The sequence below is a fragment of the Carcharhinus amblyrhynchos genome, chromosome 11 (assembly GCF_965287045.1).
Source record: "Carcharhinus amblyrhynchos chromosome 11, sCarAmb.v2.hapA, whole genome shotgun sequence".
Classification (NCBI taxonomy): domain Eukaryota; kingdom Metazoa; phylum Chordata; class Chondrichthyes; order Carcharhiniformes; family Carcharhinidae; genus Carcharhinus; species Carcharhinus amblyrhynchos.
The window spans coordinates 92,393,263-92,410,044 of NC_137334.1; the positions used below are offsets into that span (position 1 = coordinate 92,393,263).

The following is a 16,782-nucleotide window of genomic DNA, read 5'->3' on the forward strand; positions in this document are numbered from 1 at the left end:
GGCTGAAGTAATTTCTCCTCATCTCAATCCTGAATGGTTATCTCCTTATTCTGAGACTGGGGGACCTGGCCAGCTGCATATAGATCTGTGGGGTTGGGGCAGTGACCTGCTGCAGGGTTGGAGAGGCTGGTTTTGGTGGGATCCAGTGATCTGCGAGGTGGCAGAGGGCACAGTAAGGTTGGGGTAAGTTGTGTGGGATGCTGTAGGCTCAGTACTCTCTCACTGTTCAGAAGTTGGAGTCCTTGCCGCCTCCCTATTGCAAATCTCAACCAACATGTAACTTTCCCCCTTTGCAGTACCTACCAAAGTCTGGCCGCTTGATTGGGCAGTCTGTGCGCCGCTCTCCACGGAACAGCATCCTCAGGAACGTTCTGGAATCCTCGCTGGCCGGTGACCGCACTGAATCTGCATATCCATCAGACAGCACTACTGGATCAATCACCCGTAAAAAGGTAAGACCTCATGGTTATAAAGCAACTACCAGGGTCCCTCGACACTCATTCTTGCACTTGGCTGGCTGTAGAGAAAACATCCACACCTGCAGAGATTCCAGAATGCAAGGTCATAAATACAAGACCACGATGGCCACTAATGAATCCTGTGGTAGCATCGTCCTGGTGATTGAACCTGAGGGTCACCACACCTCAGGCCAGGGGCCTTCATTAATAACATCAGCTGGTACGGGAATCGAACCCATGATGTTGGCGTTGCTCTGCACCACTAACCAGCCATCCGGCCAACTGAGCCAAACCAACCTCCAATAAATCCAATAAGAAATTTAAGAGAAACATCTTTACCCAAAGAGTGGTGTGAATGTGGAACACGCTACTGCAGGGAGTGGTCTAGGTGGATGGTATAGATATATTTAAGGGGAATCTAGGTAAACATGAGGGAATAAGGATAGAGGGATATTTTGGTAGAGTAGGTGGAGGCTGTTGTGGGGTATAAAACCAGTACAATGTGTTCATATAAGAACTAGAAGCAGGAGTCAGAAATCTGGCCCCTCGAGCCTGCTCCGCCATTCATTGAAAGCATAGCTGATCTTTTCATGGACTCAGCTCCACTTACCCGCCTGCTCACCATAACCCTTAATTCCTTTACTGTTCAAAAATGTATCTATCCTTGCCTTAAAAACATTCCATGAGGTAGCTTCAACTGCTTTATTGGGTAGGGAATTCCACAGATTCACAACCCTTTGTGTGAAGAGATTTCTCCTCAACCCAGCCCTAAATCTGCCTCCCCTTATTTTGAGGCCATGCCCCCTAGCTTTGGTTTCACCCTCCAGTGTAAACAACCTCCCTGCTTCTATCTTGTCTATTTCCATCATAATATAATATTCCTTCTCCCCTCATTCTTCTAAATTCCAATGAGTATAGCCCCAGTCTATTCAGTCTGTCCTCATAAGCCAACCCTCTCAACTCGGGAATCAACCTAGTGCTGAAGGAGGAATGCCAGATCTTGTACATAATCAAACTGACAGAGTTTTACTTTACTTTTTCTTGTTTTTGAATATCAACCCCCACCCCAATTGTAGAGCAAAATCAAAGTGCGCACTGCTAGCATCTCGGAGCCAAGTGACAGTGACAAGGACGCTCGAAGCACACCAGTCTCGTCACGTAAGTCTTTCCCCAATCTGGGGCACCGGCTAATGGAGGGAGAGATTGGAATAGTTCGACTGATTACTCGAATAGTGAAATGGGTGGGTGGGTGGGGGACAGTGCAGTTCGCCAGCAGACTGGGAGTGGGGACTGTATTTATTGTAACGTACAAATGGGGGAAAGAGACGACTAGATTTATTGTAACACACTAATGGGGAACAGGCTGGATGGAATACCAAGTCTTCACGAACATAGATGAAAATTAGGTGCAGACGGAGACCATTCGGCTCTCAAACCTGCTCTGCCAGTGAAGATAATGACTGGTTTGATTGTGACCTCAACAGTACCTTCCTGTCACCCTCAAGACTCTTGGACTTCCTTGTCATTCAAAACTCTATCTAACCCTGCCTGGAAAAGTATTCAATGACCACTGCTCTCCAGGAAAAGAGTTCCACAGACCCAAGACCCTCGGAGAAAATTTAAAAGTAAATGTCTTACTTTTAAACTAGTTCCAGTGTCTCCCACAAGAGAAAACATCCTTTCAGCATCCTGGAAAGAGAAAACACCCTGTTAAATCAGCTCAGGATCTTAAGTGCTGTAAGTTGCAGGGCTATGGGCTGGGTACAGGAAGGTAGGATTAGAAAGGATACCTGGGTGTCCTCAGGCTGGCATGAGCAAGATGGGCCAAATGGCCTCCTTTTCTGCTGTGACTTTTTTCCCGTTTCAATAAGATCACCTCTCAATCTTCTAAACTCTAGTGGTTATATGTGAACCTTTAAAAGGCAATCCATTCATGCCAGGAATAGATCGAGTGAACTATAAACATAATATATATGATTTCTTAAATAAGGAGACCAGAACTGTGTACACGGCTGCAATACCCTACCCAACTGTATACTATAAACATATCCCTACCCTTAGACCCATTACGTTTGTTTGAAATTTCACCCTTAAGAGTGTTTTCTTTTGGAATCAATGACAGAGAAAAAGGAAGAAATTATTTAGTGGGTAGATGTTATGAAGTGGAATTTGATCCCCCCCCCCTCTGAGAACTAACACCTAACTACTCAGAGGAATAGCTCACTTCGAAGCTGTGAGCCGTGGCAGGTGCTCTCCCGGTTGTCTCACTGCGCTCCCCCACCCCTCCTGCCACCCCACCACCCCACCTCTTAAACCCCTTATGACATCTCAATATTTCCCACAATATGATTGATTCTCAGATTACTAAAACATCAATTTCAAATTTAATAGGTTGCTAGTAGGTAAGTCCCTAAGTTAAATTGGCTAAAATTCAAAAACAGCCTGTTGTCTCGGCAACACTACTGCCTGACCCCTCAATGCAATGTTTCAGTCTGTGTACTAGCATCATATGCACCTCCATTTTTTAAAACACTAAGTACAGAAAAAGAAAACCACCTTTTTAAAGGGACCATGCAATTCTTTCACCTCTTGGCATTTTATAATTTTTAAAATAATTTTACGAATACCAATTTGCCTGGTTTTGAAATTAATGTAGTAAGAAGTCTCACAAGACCAGGTTAAAGTCCAGCCAGTTTAATTGATAGTAAACCCACAAGCTTCTTCCACACACCTGAGGAAGGAACAGCATTTCCGAAAACTTGCGGGTTTACTGTCAAATAAACTGGTTGGACTTTAACCTGGTCTTGTGAGACTTCTTACTGTGCTGTGGAATTCTCTGCCCGTTGAAGTGGTGGAGGCTACCTCGCTGAATATATTTAAGTCACGGGTAGATAGATTTCTGATAGACAAGGGAATTAAGGGTTATGGGGAGAAAGCAGGAAAGTGGAACTGATCCACTTCAGATCAGCCATGATCTTATTGAATGGCGGGGCAGGCTCGAAGGGCTAGATGGCCTACTCCTGCTCCTATTTCTTATGTTCTTATGTGTTTATCCCAGTCCAACGCCGGCATCATGACTACCTTTGAAATTAATGACAGGGGAAAAGGGAAAGATTAGTTCATGGGTGGAAGAGTTTAGCCAGTTTTCCTGTTTGTAAAAACTGTTTCATGCTCCTGATTTTTCAAATCCATTATCTTCACTCCTCAGACATTGTCCTGCAGCATCAGGAGGACATTAAGAAGATGGATGAGCTCCGCGGTCAGATTGGTGATGATTGGCTGCGTTACCAGCATCACCTGGACAGCCCCAAGGAGGAGGAAACCATGGACTCCGAGGCGGCTAACGCTTCTATCAAGGACGATGCCGACAGCTCCACCAGCATCTTCCTGCGTAGCAACAGCCTGGACGGCGTCTCTGAGGACTCGGCGGACCCCGGCAGAGGGGACGAGACCATCCTCGTCGCCCCGCCCAGCGGCAGCCGTGATGAATGTGCCATCTCCAACTACCTCACTCCCGAAGAAGGGACTTACTTGAACGACTCTGCACCGCTGGTGGAGACACGGGAGGAGAAGGAGGAGGAGGAAGAGGCCGTGAGAGGTACAAGGAACACTGCACCAAGGGCCAGGGGCAAAGCTATTTTAGATCGAGCCTTCTGCAATAAGGCAAGGTTAATTAGTAATCTCATAATGAAACATCTGCTGGGATAGAGTAAGCAATTATTTAAATCTATATTAACGACTTGGATGATGTGACTGGATTAATGGTTGCTAAATTTGCTGATGGCACAAAGATCAGTAAGAGAGTAAGTTTATTAATTAGTGTCACAGTAGGCTTACATTAACACTGCAGTGAAGTTACTATGAAAATCCCCTAGTCGCTACACTCTGGTGCATGTTCGGGTACACAGAGAGAATTTAGCATGACCAGTGCACCTAACCAGCACATCTTTTGGACTGTGGGAAGAAACCGAAGCACCTGAAGGAAACCCACACAGACATGGGGATGATGTGCAGACTCCACACAGTCACCCAAACCAGGAATGGAACCCGGATCCCTGGCGCTGTGAGGCAGCAGTGCCAGCCACTGTGCCACCCTTTACTAAGTTGTGACAAGGACAGAATCTGCAAAGGGATATGGCTAGGTTAAATGAGTGGGAAAATGCGAACATGTCCATTTTGGCATGAAGACAAGAGAAACAATATCTTATTTAAATGTAGAGGGATTCCACAGCTTGGCAGTACAGAGAGATCTGGGTGTGCTGATGCATGAATCTCATAGCTAACATGCAGGTACAGCAAGTGATTAGGAAACCAACTGGAACGTTGGCTTTGATTGTAAGCAGAATGGTTCATAAAAGTAGGAAAGTATTGCCATTGCTATACGGGGTCTTGGTGAGGCTGCACCTGGGGTACTATTTACATTTTGGCCACCTTACCCAAGAAGGGCTATAATTACATTAGAAACAGTTCAGAGAAGATCCTCCAGCTAATTCCTAGGATGAAGGTGTTATCTTATGAGGTCAGATTGAGCAGGTTAGGCTCCACCCATTTTAGTTTAGAAAAATGAGGATCCTATGTCAATAGCGAGTGCAAAAACTTTCTTTTATTCGTTCTCTGGGAAGCGGACATCATTGGCAAGATCAGCATTTGTTATCCATCTTTAATTGCCCTTGAACTGAGTGTCTTGTTCGGTCATTTCAGAGGGCAGTTAAGAATCAACCACATTGCTGCGAGTCTGGAGTCGTATGTGGCCCTGTTATGCTCCAGGTCAGAAACTCCAATATGTTTTATAGAATCTGCCTGGACCATAAGTTTTGCACCTTGAATTTGGCTGGGATAAGTACAGTATGTTTCACTTCAGGTATGATTCAAATGACCCACTAAGGAACTTTTATCAAACAATTTATTTAAGAATATAGTTAACATGTATAGAAAGAAAATTAGCAATAAATTTTAATCAATTACAAATAAGAACAAAACAACCACAGTAATATATAATAACCCTTAACAAATATATCTGATGTTCCAATCAAATAAAACTTCCTTTAAACAAAAAACCCTTTCCACGGATTTAACATAGCAAAGACTAATGCTCACGTGATACTGGAATTGAGTCCTTTGGTTGAATGCTGCAGTTCTCTTGAGGCGCGCGCACATAAATTTGGAGTCAGAGCAACTTCCCCGAACACCAGGGAGAGACTCTGGTCAAACCACCAACGGTAGATTCTCTACTCCAGGAAGGCAAGAAGCCTTGCTTTCAGCTAACCAGTAGAATTTCCAAAAACCAAGGAGAGAGAGAAAGATGCTGCTTTCAGTCTGATGTGGCTTCTAAACCTACCTCTACAGCCAAACAGAAAATTAAACCTTACCTTCAGTAGGAAAAAAAACTGTCCAGAACACATGACCTTCCTCCTAATAATGCAGAGTCATAAAACAAACCCAGAGTAAATTTAAACCATTGAAGGAGCAATAAAAGGGCTCTATGGACAACTCAGCAATACTGAGCTGCAGAGAACGTGATTTAAAAAAAAACAAAAGGTACACTAACATCATACCCAGACTGGGTAAGGACAGTAAATTTCCTTCCCTAAAGGACATTATTGAACCAGATGGGTTTTTATAACAATCGATGATGGTTTCATGGCCATCACCGCTGAGACCAGCATTATATTCCAGATTTTAGGAATTGAATTTAAATTTCACCTAGTGCCAATATGAATTTGAACCAGCGTTCCAGGGCATTAGCACTGCTATTTCACAGCACCAAGACCTAGTTCAATTCCGGGTTTGGGTCATTGTGCAGTGTCTGCACGTTCTCCCCATGTCTGCGTGGGTTTCTTGCGGGTGCTCTAGTTTCCTCCCACAATCCAAAGATGTGTGAGTTAGGTTGATTGGCCGTGCTAAATTGCCCTTAGTGTCAGGGGGATTATCAGGGTAAATATGTGGGGTTACGGGAACAGGGCCTGGGTGGGATTGTGGTCAGTGCAAACTCGATGGGCCGAATGGCCTCCTGCACTGTAGGGATTCTATGATTCTGGATTACTAATATCAAAATAGAAAATGCTGGATAAATTCAGTTGGTCAGGCTGTGGAGCAAGAAACAGAGTTAACATTCCAAGTTTGTATGACCCTTTCGGAAGAATCATATACAACTCGAAACGTTAACTCTGTTTCTGTCTCCAGAGATGCTGCCTGACCTGCTGAGTCCAGCATTTTCTGTTTTATTTCAGATTTCCAGCATCCCCAGTATTTTGCCTTTATAGGATTATTTGTCCAATCCAATGATATTTCCATGATGCCATCATCTTTCCAACATTAATTGAAATATTTCATTGGCTGGAAAGCACTTTCGGACATCCTGAGGTTGTGAAAATCACCGTACGCGTGCAAATCTCTTTCCGTAGACGTCTGCCAACCCTTCATTGTTGGGCGTTTGGTGGAAGAGGAACCTGAGCTGGAAAGCAGCTGGATCTTCCTGCGAGTAACTGAGGACAAGCTCCTGGAGGTGGATCTGATGAACGCCGACATCCTGGAAAAGCTGGAGCTGAGCAGCCTGACGGCCGTAAACACCTCCGAGGAGTTCTGGGAGGTAAGTCGAGTGCTGGAGTGACTGCCGGCCTTACCCATGGTCCTCAGGATCCTAGTTTAGATTCTCACAGTGTGGGCAGCTAACATCTCCATACTAACTCTTCTTAAGAGCTGTCCAATAAATGCAGTCCTCCCTTCTCTTTGCCTGTACCGATGCAATCTCTCCTCAAGTATTTACCAGTTTTACAAAGAGAATTACAGCACAGGAACAGACCTTTGGCCCTCCAAGCCTGCACTGACCATGTTGCTCGATTTAACTAAAACCCCGTACCCTTCTGGGGACCATATCCCCATCCTATTCATGTACTTGTCAAGACGCCCTTTAAAAGTCACTATCGTATCCACTTCCACTACCTCCCCCAGCAGCGAGTTCCAGCACCCACCATCTCTGTGTAAAATAAAACCTTGCCTCGTACATTTCCTTTAAACCTTGCCCCTCGCACCTTAAACCTATGCCCACTAGTAATTGACTCTTCCACCCTGGGAAAAAGCTTCTGACTATCCACTCTGTGTCTCTCATAATCCTGTAGATTTCTATCAGGTCTCCCCTCAACCTCCATCGTTCCAGTGAGAACAAACCAAGTTTCTCCAACCATTCCTCATAGTTAGTGCCCTCCATACCAGGCAACATCCTGGTAAATACATTTATTTTGGAAACAGTACTATCCAATCTGCTCCTGCTGTCGTTTCCCCTTTCAGGCAGTTCCTTCCAGATCATTCTAACACGCCGTGTTTAAAAAAAAAATTCCTGGTTCTCTGGGCTTTGTAGACTGTGCCCTTCATTCCCTGAATAATTTCCCCAACGGTCACTGTTATAACTAACGTGCTGTTACTCTTGCGTTGACCAACAAGTCCAACAGTTTGAGTAAATCGCAGGGGCGTTCATCCTGAGTTGAAATGATCCTGATGACCTGGTCCTCTTACCTACCACAACAGTGTATCTCAAAGTCTCGTCTTTTGCCTGCTGTGCATGTGTGTGTTTTTTGCTTTGTGGGAATATATTTGAGGGGTTTCTGTAACTGCAGGCTGTTTTAAAGCAAAACCTCACTTCCAGCGAACTGGAGGTTCTCCCATCCCTCCAACACTGGCTTTTGGTGAAGAACGCACTGGGGCTCATCCACTCTCTTGGAATAGAACGTAACTTGAGATTGTTAACGTGCCTGCTTAAGAAACAAGTTGATCTATTTTATTAAGATGCTGGTGGAACTGTCGATGGTGTGACGAGGATATCACTGGGGTGTTGTATCCGGTTGTATGTTTAGTTTCCTTTAGGTTGGTGCCTGAGGATTGAAAGCAGTGTGGTCTGCAGACCTGCAGGTATTTCACCCCCTCTCACCGAGAGCAACGATAAAGGACAGTCAATGCACACGGGGTAAAAATGATACTCTCTGTCACCGTCACAAATAGGTGTGTGTACTGTGGCACAGGCGCTACCTCTGTTATAATGCACTGGGGGAGAAGGTGGTCACTCACTCTCACACCCTCCCTTGTGTGTCCGACACTAACGCACCACGTACAAGCCGGGCTTGCTGATTCCATGGAGGGGAGGCTGAACATAGCCACTGAACCGGGCTTATTTTTTATTTTCCTATTATAGCGGCAAACCTTTTCCCTTCACTCTCAGGATGTGGGTGTCACTGGCCAGGCCAACATTTGTTGCCCATCCCTAATTGCCCCAAAGAATGGAATGTTAGCATTTATAGCTAAAGCAATAGAATATAAAGATAAGGAAGTATTGTTGGAACTATACAAGGCGTTGGTGAGGCCATCCCTGGAGTATTGTGCACAGTTTGGGTCCCCTCAGTTGTGGAAAGTTGTAGTGACATTGGAGGCTGTTAAGAGGAGGTTCACTAGATTGATCCCAGAGATGAGGGGTTTGTCGTATGAAAAGAGATTGAACAATTTAGGCCTTTACTCCTTGGAATTTAAAAGAATGAGGGGAGATCAAATTGAGGTACACAAGATGATAAAAGTTTTGGATAAAGTAGACGTGGAGCGGATGCTTCCTCTTGTGGGACATTCTAGGACGAGAGGTCATAGTCTTAGAATAAGGGTTAGCAAATTTAAAGCAGAGTTGAGGAGAAACTACTTCTCCCAAAGGGTTGTGAATCTGTGGAATTCACTAATCCAAAGTGTGGGGGATGCTGGGACAGTGAGTAAATTTAAGGAGGAGTTAGACAGGTTTAGTAATGGTTTGAAGGGTTATGGGGATGAGCATGTCAGCCATGATGGAATGGCAGAACAGACTCGATGAGCTGAATGGCCTAATTCTGCTCCTATATCTTATGAACTTATGAGAAGGTGGTGGTGAGCTGTCTTAACATAACTAGGAGCAGGAGTAGGCCATCTGGCCCCTCAAGCCTGTTCCACTATTCAATAAGATCATGGCTGATCTTTTTGTGGACTCAGCTGCACTTACCCACCCGCTCACCATAACGCTCAATTCCTTTATTGTTGAAAAATTTATCTATCCTTGCCTTAAAAACATCCTCAACTGCTTCACTGGGCAGGGAATTCCACAGATTCACAACCCTTTGTGTGAAGAAGTTCCTCCTCAACTCAATCCTAAATAGGCTTCCCCTTATTTTGAGGCCATGTCCCCCCAGTTCTACTCTCACCCACCAGTGGAAACAACTTCCCTGCTTCTACCTTATCTATTCCCTTCGTAATCTTATGTTTCTATAAGATGTCCCCTCATTCTTCTGAATTCCAATGAGTATAGCCCCGGTCTACTCAGTCTCTCCTCCAAAAGCCAACCCTCTCAACTCCGGAATCAACCTAGTGAATCTCCTGTGCACCCCCGCCAGTGCCAGTATATCTTTTCTCGTCTTGAACAGTCATAGGCCATGTGGTGTAGGTACACCCATTGTGCAGTTAGGGTGTTCCAAGATTTTGACTCTGTGATTGTGAGGGAACACTGATATATTTCCAAGTCATGATATCAAGCGGCTTGGAAATGAACTTTGTATGTGGTGGTGTTCCCGAGGTGATATCTATTATAAAGGATAATAGGGCACTGGGAAAGTAATGGTAGGATCGGGCAGAGTCAACATGGATGTATACAAGGAAAATCACGTTTGACAAACCCGTGGGAGGTTTAGGCGGATGTAACTTGATAAGGCTGATGTGTGTATTTGGATTTTGAGAAGACTTTCTATGTTACACAAGGCTAATAAACAAACTTAGAGCATGTGGGATTGGGGGTAATATACTGGTATGGACTGAGCATTGTTTTGCTTCTAAACCATTGCTGTTGGGATCTTCTGCCTCATTTGTTATTCCTAGTCTTTGTGTACTTAGGGGTGACTTTCCACACGCATGCCAGCCAAAGCTGACGGGCCCTTCACTTTGTTTTGTGTGACTGATGATTTTGAGATGCTGGGATAGGGACACTGATGTAGACAACCAGCTACTTGGGGCCACAGTGAGAGTTGTTTAGACACCAGTCTCTGTTCTGTTCATTTCCTGGGAATGGGGGAGTTTGGGGGTTCAGCGGGGGGGGGGGATGCAGTACAGAGAGGTGGGGGTTGAAGGAAGAGGAACCTTTTCACTAAATGGTGCGATCTCCTCAACATTGCCTCTGCCAGACGGCTTTTACGAAGTGCGTGTTGTGTCTCCCCAGTCGCTCTCAGCCAAGGCCCCGTCGTAACCCGATCTTCTTTATTCCAGGAAAATAATTCTGAGTCTTGCCTTTCTCGGCAGAGCAGAGGCCGGGCTCTCCCCACAGTGGAATGCTGCTTCAGTTATATCCGCAAGGACAAACGTAGGAGGAAATATGTCATCCTGGACAAAAACCCTGAGGATGCCTCCGAGGTAAGTGTGAAAATGAAACCTTCCGTGCACAACTTGGGAAGGATATATTGGTCTTGATTCATTAGAGTATTGCTAGAAAGAAGCTGCTGAAGGTTTTCTTCCTATACTGATCATAAGAACATAAGAACATAAGAAATAGGAGCAGGAGTAGGCCATCTAGCCCTTCGAGCCTGCCCCGCCATTCAATAAGATCATGGCTGATCTGTCGTGGCTCAGTTCCACATTCCCGCCCTCTCCCCATAACCCTTAATCCCCTCTCTTATCAAAAACCCATCAACCCGCGTCTTAAAAATATTTAGCGAGGTAGCCTCCACCACTTCAACGGGCAGAGAATTCCAGAGATTCACCACCCTTTGAGTGAAGAAGTTCCTCCTCAACTCCGTTCTAAACCGCCCCCCCTTTATCTTGAGGCTGTGCCCCCTAGTCCTACTGTCCTTTCTGAGCGGGAAGAGTCTCTCCACCTCTATCCTATCCATCCCATTCATCATCTTATACGTCTCAATGAGATCTCCCCTCATTCTTCTAAACTCTAACGAGTACAAGCCTAATTTATTCAGCCTCTCCTCAAAGCTCAACCCCCTCAACTCCGGTATCAACCTAGTAAACCTCCTCTGCACTCCAAGGCCAAAATATCCTTGCGTAAGTACGGCGACCAAAACTGCACACAGTACTCCAGCTGCGGCCTCACCAGTGCCCTGTACAGTTGCAACAAGACCGCCCTACTTTTATATTCAATCCCCCTCGCTATGAAGGCCAGCATCCCATTCGCCTTCCTGACCACCTGCTGCACCTGCAGGCTGGGTTTTTGCGACTCATGCACAAGGACCCCGAGGTCCCTTTGCACCGTTGCCTGCTGCAGTTTTTCGCCACGTAAGAAATAGTCCTTCCTACCATTATTCCTACCAAAGTGGACCACCTCGCACTTGCCAACATTAAATTCCATTAGCAGGGTAAATACTTGGGGTTACAGGAATAGGACCTGGATGGGATTGTGATCTTGCACATTTGATGGGCCATAGGGATTCTATGAATATATTCTTAATTCCAGATTTTGTTATTGAATTCAAATTCTGCCATCTGCCATGGCGGGATTCAAACCCAGCTCCCCAAAACATTTGCTGAGTTTCTGGATTAATATAGTTCTGCGATAATACCATTAGGCCATTGCCTTTTCAAAGTCATTATTAAATCTGCTTGCACCGCCCTTCGTTGGGACAGCGTTCACTAGGATTCTGATTACATGATTGGACATCCCAAGTAATCTAGAGCCTGGAGACCTGAATCTAGATTCCAGTGTGGCAGCTGGGAAATGTAGAATCTAAAATGCAAAAACTGGTATCAGTAATCACAATCATGAAACCATTGCCAATTGTCAGAAAAACCCATCTGGTTCACTAACGTCCTTTAGGGAAGGAAATCTGCCGTCCTTACCTGATCTGGTCTACTTGTGACTCCAGAGCCACAGCAATGTGGTTGACTCTTAAATGTCTTCTGAAATGGTTAAGTGAGACACTCAGCTGTTAAAAGAACAGTTTAGCACCATCTCAGGAGCAGTTGGTGTTGGACAGCTAATGACAGACTTGCCAACGATGTCTCTGTCCCAGGAAGGGATATTAAAAATAATCCAAATAGTTGTTTGCAAACACAGATCTTGAATATTGCAGAAGAAAGAGACGTGGAAACTTTTTGCCTTGCACTCAAAGGAAGGTGGCAGGATAGGTGGCTAAGGTTGGTCAAGAAAGTGTATGGAATGTTTTCCTTTACTGGGCGAGATATTGAATACAAAAGCAAAGATGTAATGTTGGAACTACAGAACATCTGGTTAGACCACAGCTGGAGTTTTGTGCACAGACCACATTACAGGAAGGACATAATTGTTCTACAGAGAGTGCAGAGGAGTGTTACAAGAATGTTGCCAGGGTTTTAAATTGCAGTTTTGAGGAGAGTTTGGATAGGTTAAGGTGATTTGCCTTGGAATGTGGGACTATAAACGGATGACCTAATTGAGGTGTACAGGATTGAGTGGTAGACGGGAAAAACTTGTTTCCCGTAGCAGAGGGGTCAGTTACCAGGGGAAATAGATTCAAGGTAATTGGTAGGATTAGACGGGACATAATGAAAATCTTTTTCACCCTGCGTGTGGTGGACATCTGGAATTTACTGCCTAAGGTACTTGAATCTGCATCTTTTAAAATAATTCTTCCACGAGCTTTGGACATCGCTGACTGGGTCAGCATTTATTGCCTTTAACTGCACTAATGGCCTTTGAACTGATTGGATTGCTAGGCCATTTTAGAGGGCATTTATGCAACATGCTAAGAATTACACTGACAACCAATTTAGGGTTCAATTTGGCTTGTAGTGTGGTGCGTTTACATGTACTGGAAGCTCCCTACATGCATCAATACACCGAACCCTATTTTTGCAGACAGGAAGAATGTATAGACACATTGTACCTGTTTCAGTTGAACAAAGTAAGCAGCAGTTATTTGATGGTTCATTCCTCAGTGCAATACCTTGACCAAGCAGGTTCAAGCGTCCTGGTTTAAATTTCAAGCAATACTTGGCAGTTAACTGCCAGTCACCATCAACTGGTGCATTCTTCATGCCCTTACCAATTGGAACTCACTTGCCAACAAATCAACACTTTTTTCTTGTAGAGTATAAATTGTTGTTTTCACCTTATTGGTATTTTCGCAAAGTATCCTGATGAGTGTAAGAAAGAAAGCTTCAATATGAATCCATCTCCTCCACAGACAACAGTCACTCGATCAAAACCTTTCACAACTTAGAGTAACACAATTGAATCTTTTGTTAATGGCATATTGGTTAGCACCACTGCCTCTCAGTGCCAGGAACTCAGCTTCAATTCCCGGCTTGGGTGTCATTGTCTGCACGTTCTCCCCATGTCTGCGTGAGTTCCCTCGGGGTGTTCTGGTTTCCTCCCACAGTCTGAAAGACGTGCTGGTTAAAAGCAAAATGCTGCAGATGCTGGAATCTGAAACAAAAACAGAAAATGCTGCAAAATCTCAGCAGATCTGACAGCATCTGTGGGGAGAGAATAGACATGCTGGTTAGGTACATTGGCCATGCTAAACTCTCCGTCAGTCTACCCAAACAGGTGCCAGAATGTGGCCACTAGGGGATTTTCACTGTAACTTCATTGCGGTGTTAATGTAAGCTTACTTAGAGTCATAGAGGTTTACAGCATTGAAACAGGCCCTTCAACCCAACTTGTCCATGCCGTGCTTTTTTTTAAAAACCCCTAATTGCCCACATTTGGCCCATATCCCTCTATACCCATCTTACCCATGTAACTGTCTAAATGCTTTTTAAAAGACAAAATTGTACCTGCCTCTACTACTACCTCAAGCAGCTTACTCCGTGTTCTGTGTGAAAAATATTTCCCCTCTGGACACCTTTGTATCTCTCCCCTCTCACCTTAAACCTATGCCCTCTAGTTTTAGATTCCCCTACCTTTGGGAAAAGATATTGACTATCTCGCTGATCTGTGCCCCTCGTTATTTTACAGATCTCTATAGGATCACCCCTCAGCCTCCTACGCTCCGAGGGAAAAGAGTCTCAGTCTGTCCAGCCTCTCCTTATAACTCAAATCATCATGTCCCGGTAGCATCCTAGTAAATCTTTTCTGCACTCTTTCTATTTTAATAATATCCTTTCTATAATAAGGTGACCAGAACTGTACACAGTTATTGTGACAATAATAAATAAACTAAAAACAAAACTCCTGGGCGATGAGGGGAACTCTTCCCCTGGGTTAAGATTTAATTTCTATGCAGGTTGAGATACCCTGTCCCCTTGCCTCAGCCTCTCCTCACGGTTCCCAAACCCTAACCTTCTCTTGCTGTTTCAGATGCTGGTGAAGATTCTGAATGAGGCGCTGGAATCCAACCAGCGAGCAATGCAGGAGGATTTCCCCAAGCTGCAGTGTCTGAAGTGTCGGTACGAGTTCAGTGTTCCCGCACCGGGACCCCAGCCTGCTCAGCTGCTCTCCGAGGGGTCAACCGGTGCACAAGAGGACAGCACCGATTACCCACAGGGTGAGTGACCCAAGCCCACGCTGACTCTTTCTCCTCTCTAAGCTTGCTGCAGCCGTTACAGGCAGGAAGATCCCTAACGTGGCTAATTGCTGATCACCTACCATCTCACCGTTTTCCAGAGGGAGGTGTGAGAACGTGAGTGGGGGCTGCTCGCTCATACTCTCTCTGGTCTTCCTGTCTCCTCCCCAGCAGCTCAGGACTGACCATCCGTGAGGTGCTGTGGGCCATCAGCAGCAGCAGAATTGTAACCTCATAGCCTGGCATATCCCCCACTGAACCATTACCATCGAGCCAGGGAATCAGCCCTGGTTTAGTGAAGAGCCATGATGTGGTGTTGGACTGGGATAAATGCAGTAGGAAGTCTCAACAACACTGGGATTAAAGTCCAATAAGTTTACTTGGTAGCACAAGCTACTGCAGGTTGGGCTACCAAATAAACCCGTTGGACTTTAACCTGGTGTTGTGAGACTTCTTACGTAGTGAAGAGTGCAGGAGGCCATGCCAGGGGCAACACCAGGCATACCTAAAAATGAGGTGTCAACTTGGTGAAGCTACCAAACAAGACTACTGGCACGCTAAACAGCATAAGCAGCAGATAATAGACACAGCTAAATGATCCCGCAATCAACAGACCAGTAATAAGCTCTGCAATCTGTTTTCTTGCTCTTTTGCTCTCGCCCTTTCTTGCTTTCTCTCTGGCCTGTGGAACGGTAGTCGTGATGTGGGGGTGCCGGCTTTGGACTGGGGTAAACACAGTAAGAAGTCTCAACATCAGATCAAAGTCCAACAGGTTTATTTGATAGTAAACCCGAAAGCTTGTGGGTTTACTATCAAACAAACTGGTTGGATTTTAACCTGGTGTGTTGTTAGACTTCTTACTGTGTTTACCCCAGTCCTACGCCTGCATCTCTGCATCGTGGAATGGGTAATGCAGGTTGCACTGTTGCAGTACTTTGTACTGCCAGCAGGTGGGGATCACTCACTGCCATCCACTGTTGTTCGATGCGATTTAGTTTTGGTCGATTTCTCGCCTGCTCGGTGGTTCCCAAAATGTCGATTGCCCGCCAGTGGTCACGTGCCAGGGTCCTGTAGGTGCTCTGTGGGCTTGCCCAAAATGCATGTCACTGGTATACAACTTCATAAGAGGGCAGAACCCTCAGGCCGGTTAGTTTAACGTCTGTGGTGGGTAAAATGTTAGAATCCGTCATTAAGGAGGAAATTGCGAGGCATCTTGAAGGGAATTGCTTGATAGGGCAGACGCAACACGGTTTCATTAAAGGGAAGTCGTGTCTGACAAATTTACTGGAGTTCTATGAGGATGTGTCTAGGGCGGTGGATAGAGGAGAGCCGGTGGATGTGGTCTTTCTAGATTTTCAGAAAGCGTTTGACAAGGTACCTCACAAGAGGTTATTGCAGAAGGTCAGGGGACATGGAGTTGGGGGTAGGGTGTTAGCGTGGATAGAGGATTGGTTGTCAAATAGGAGGCAGAGAGTGGGGGTCAATGGGTGCTATTCGGATTGGCGGTTGGTGACTAGTGGGGTGCCCCAGGGATCGGTGCTGGGGCCTCAGCTTTTTACCATTTATATAGATGATCTGGAGGAGGGAACCGAGTGCAGGGTGTCGAAATTTGCTGATGACACCAAGATTGGGGGAAAGGCAAATTGTGCGGAGGGTGTGGAGAGTCTGCAGAAGGATCTAGATAGGCTGGGCGAATGGGCCAGGAAATGGCAAATGGAATTTAATGTTGGCAAGTGTGAGGTGGTCCACTTTGGTAGGAAGAATGGTAGGAAGGACTATTACTTACGTGGCGAAAAACTGCAGCAGGTGACGGTGCAGAGGGACCTCGGGGTCCTTGTGCATGA

At 45.4% G+C, this 16,782-nt stretch overlaps 1 protein-coding gene across 1 annotated transcript in view; it reads left to right on the forward strand.

The window, feature by feature from the left end:
* stk11ip (serine/threonine kinase 11 interacting protein) overlaps positions 1 to 16,782 on the forward strand; it is a 105,902-nt gene that overhangs the window by 37,665 nt on the left and 51,455 nt on the right. The window contains exons 12-17 of the mRNA XM_080199580.1: positions 297 to 452; positions 1,535 to 1,616; positions 3,667 to 4,056; positions 6,863 to 7,047; positions 10,749 to 10,859; positions 14,734 to 14,920. Of these exons, the coding sequence (XP_080055706.1) occupies positions 297 to 452; positions 1,535 to 1,616; positions 3,667 to 4,056; positions 6,863 to 7,047; positions 10,749 to 10,859; positions 14,734 to 14,920 (1,111 nt within the window). The remainder of the gene's footprint in view (positions 1 to 296; positions 453 to 1,534; positions 1,617 to 3,666; positions 4,057 to 6,862; positions 7,048 to 10,748; positions 10,860 to 14,733; positions 14,921 to 16,782) is intronic.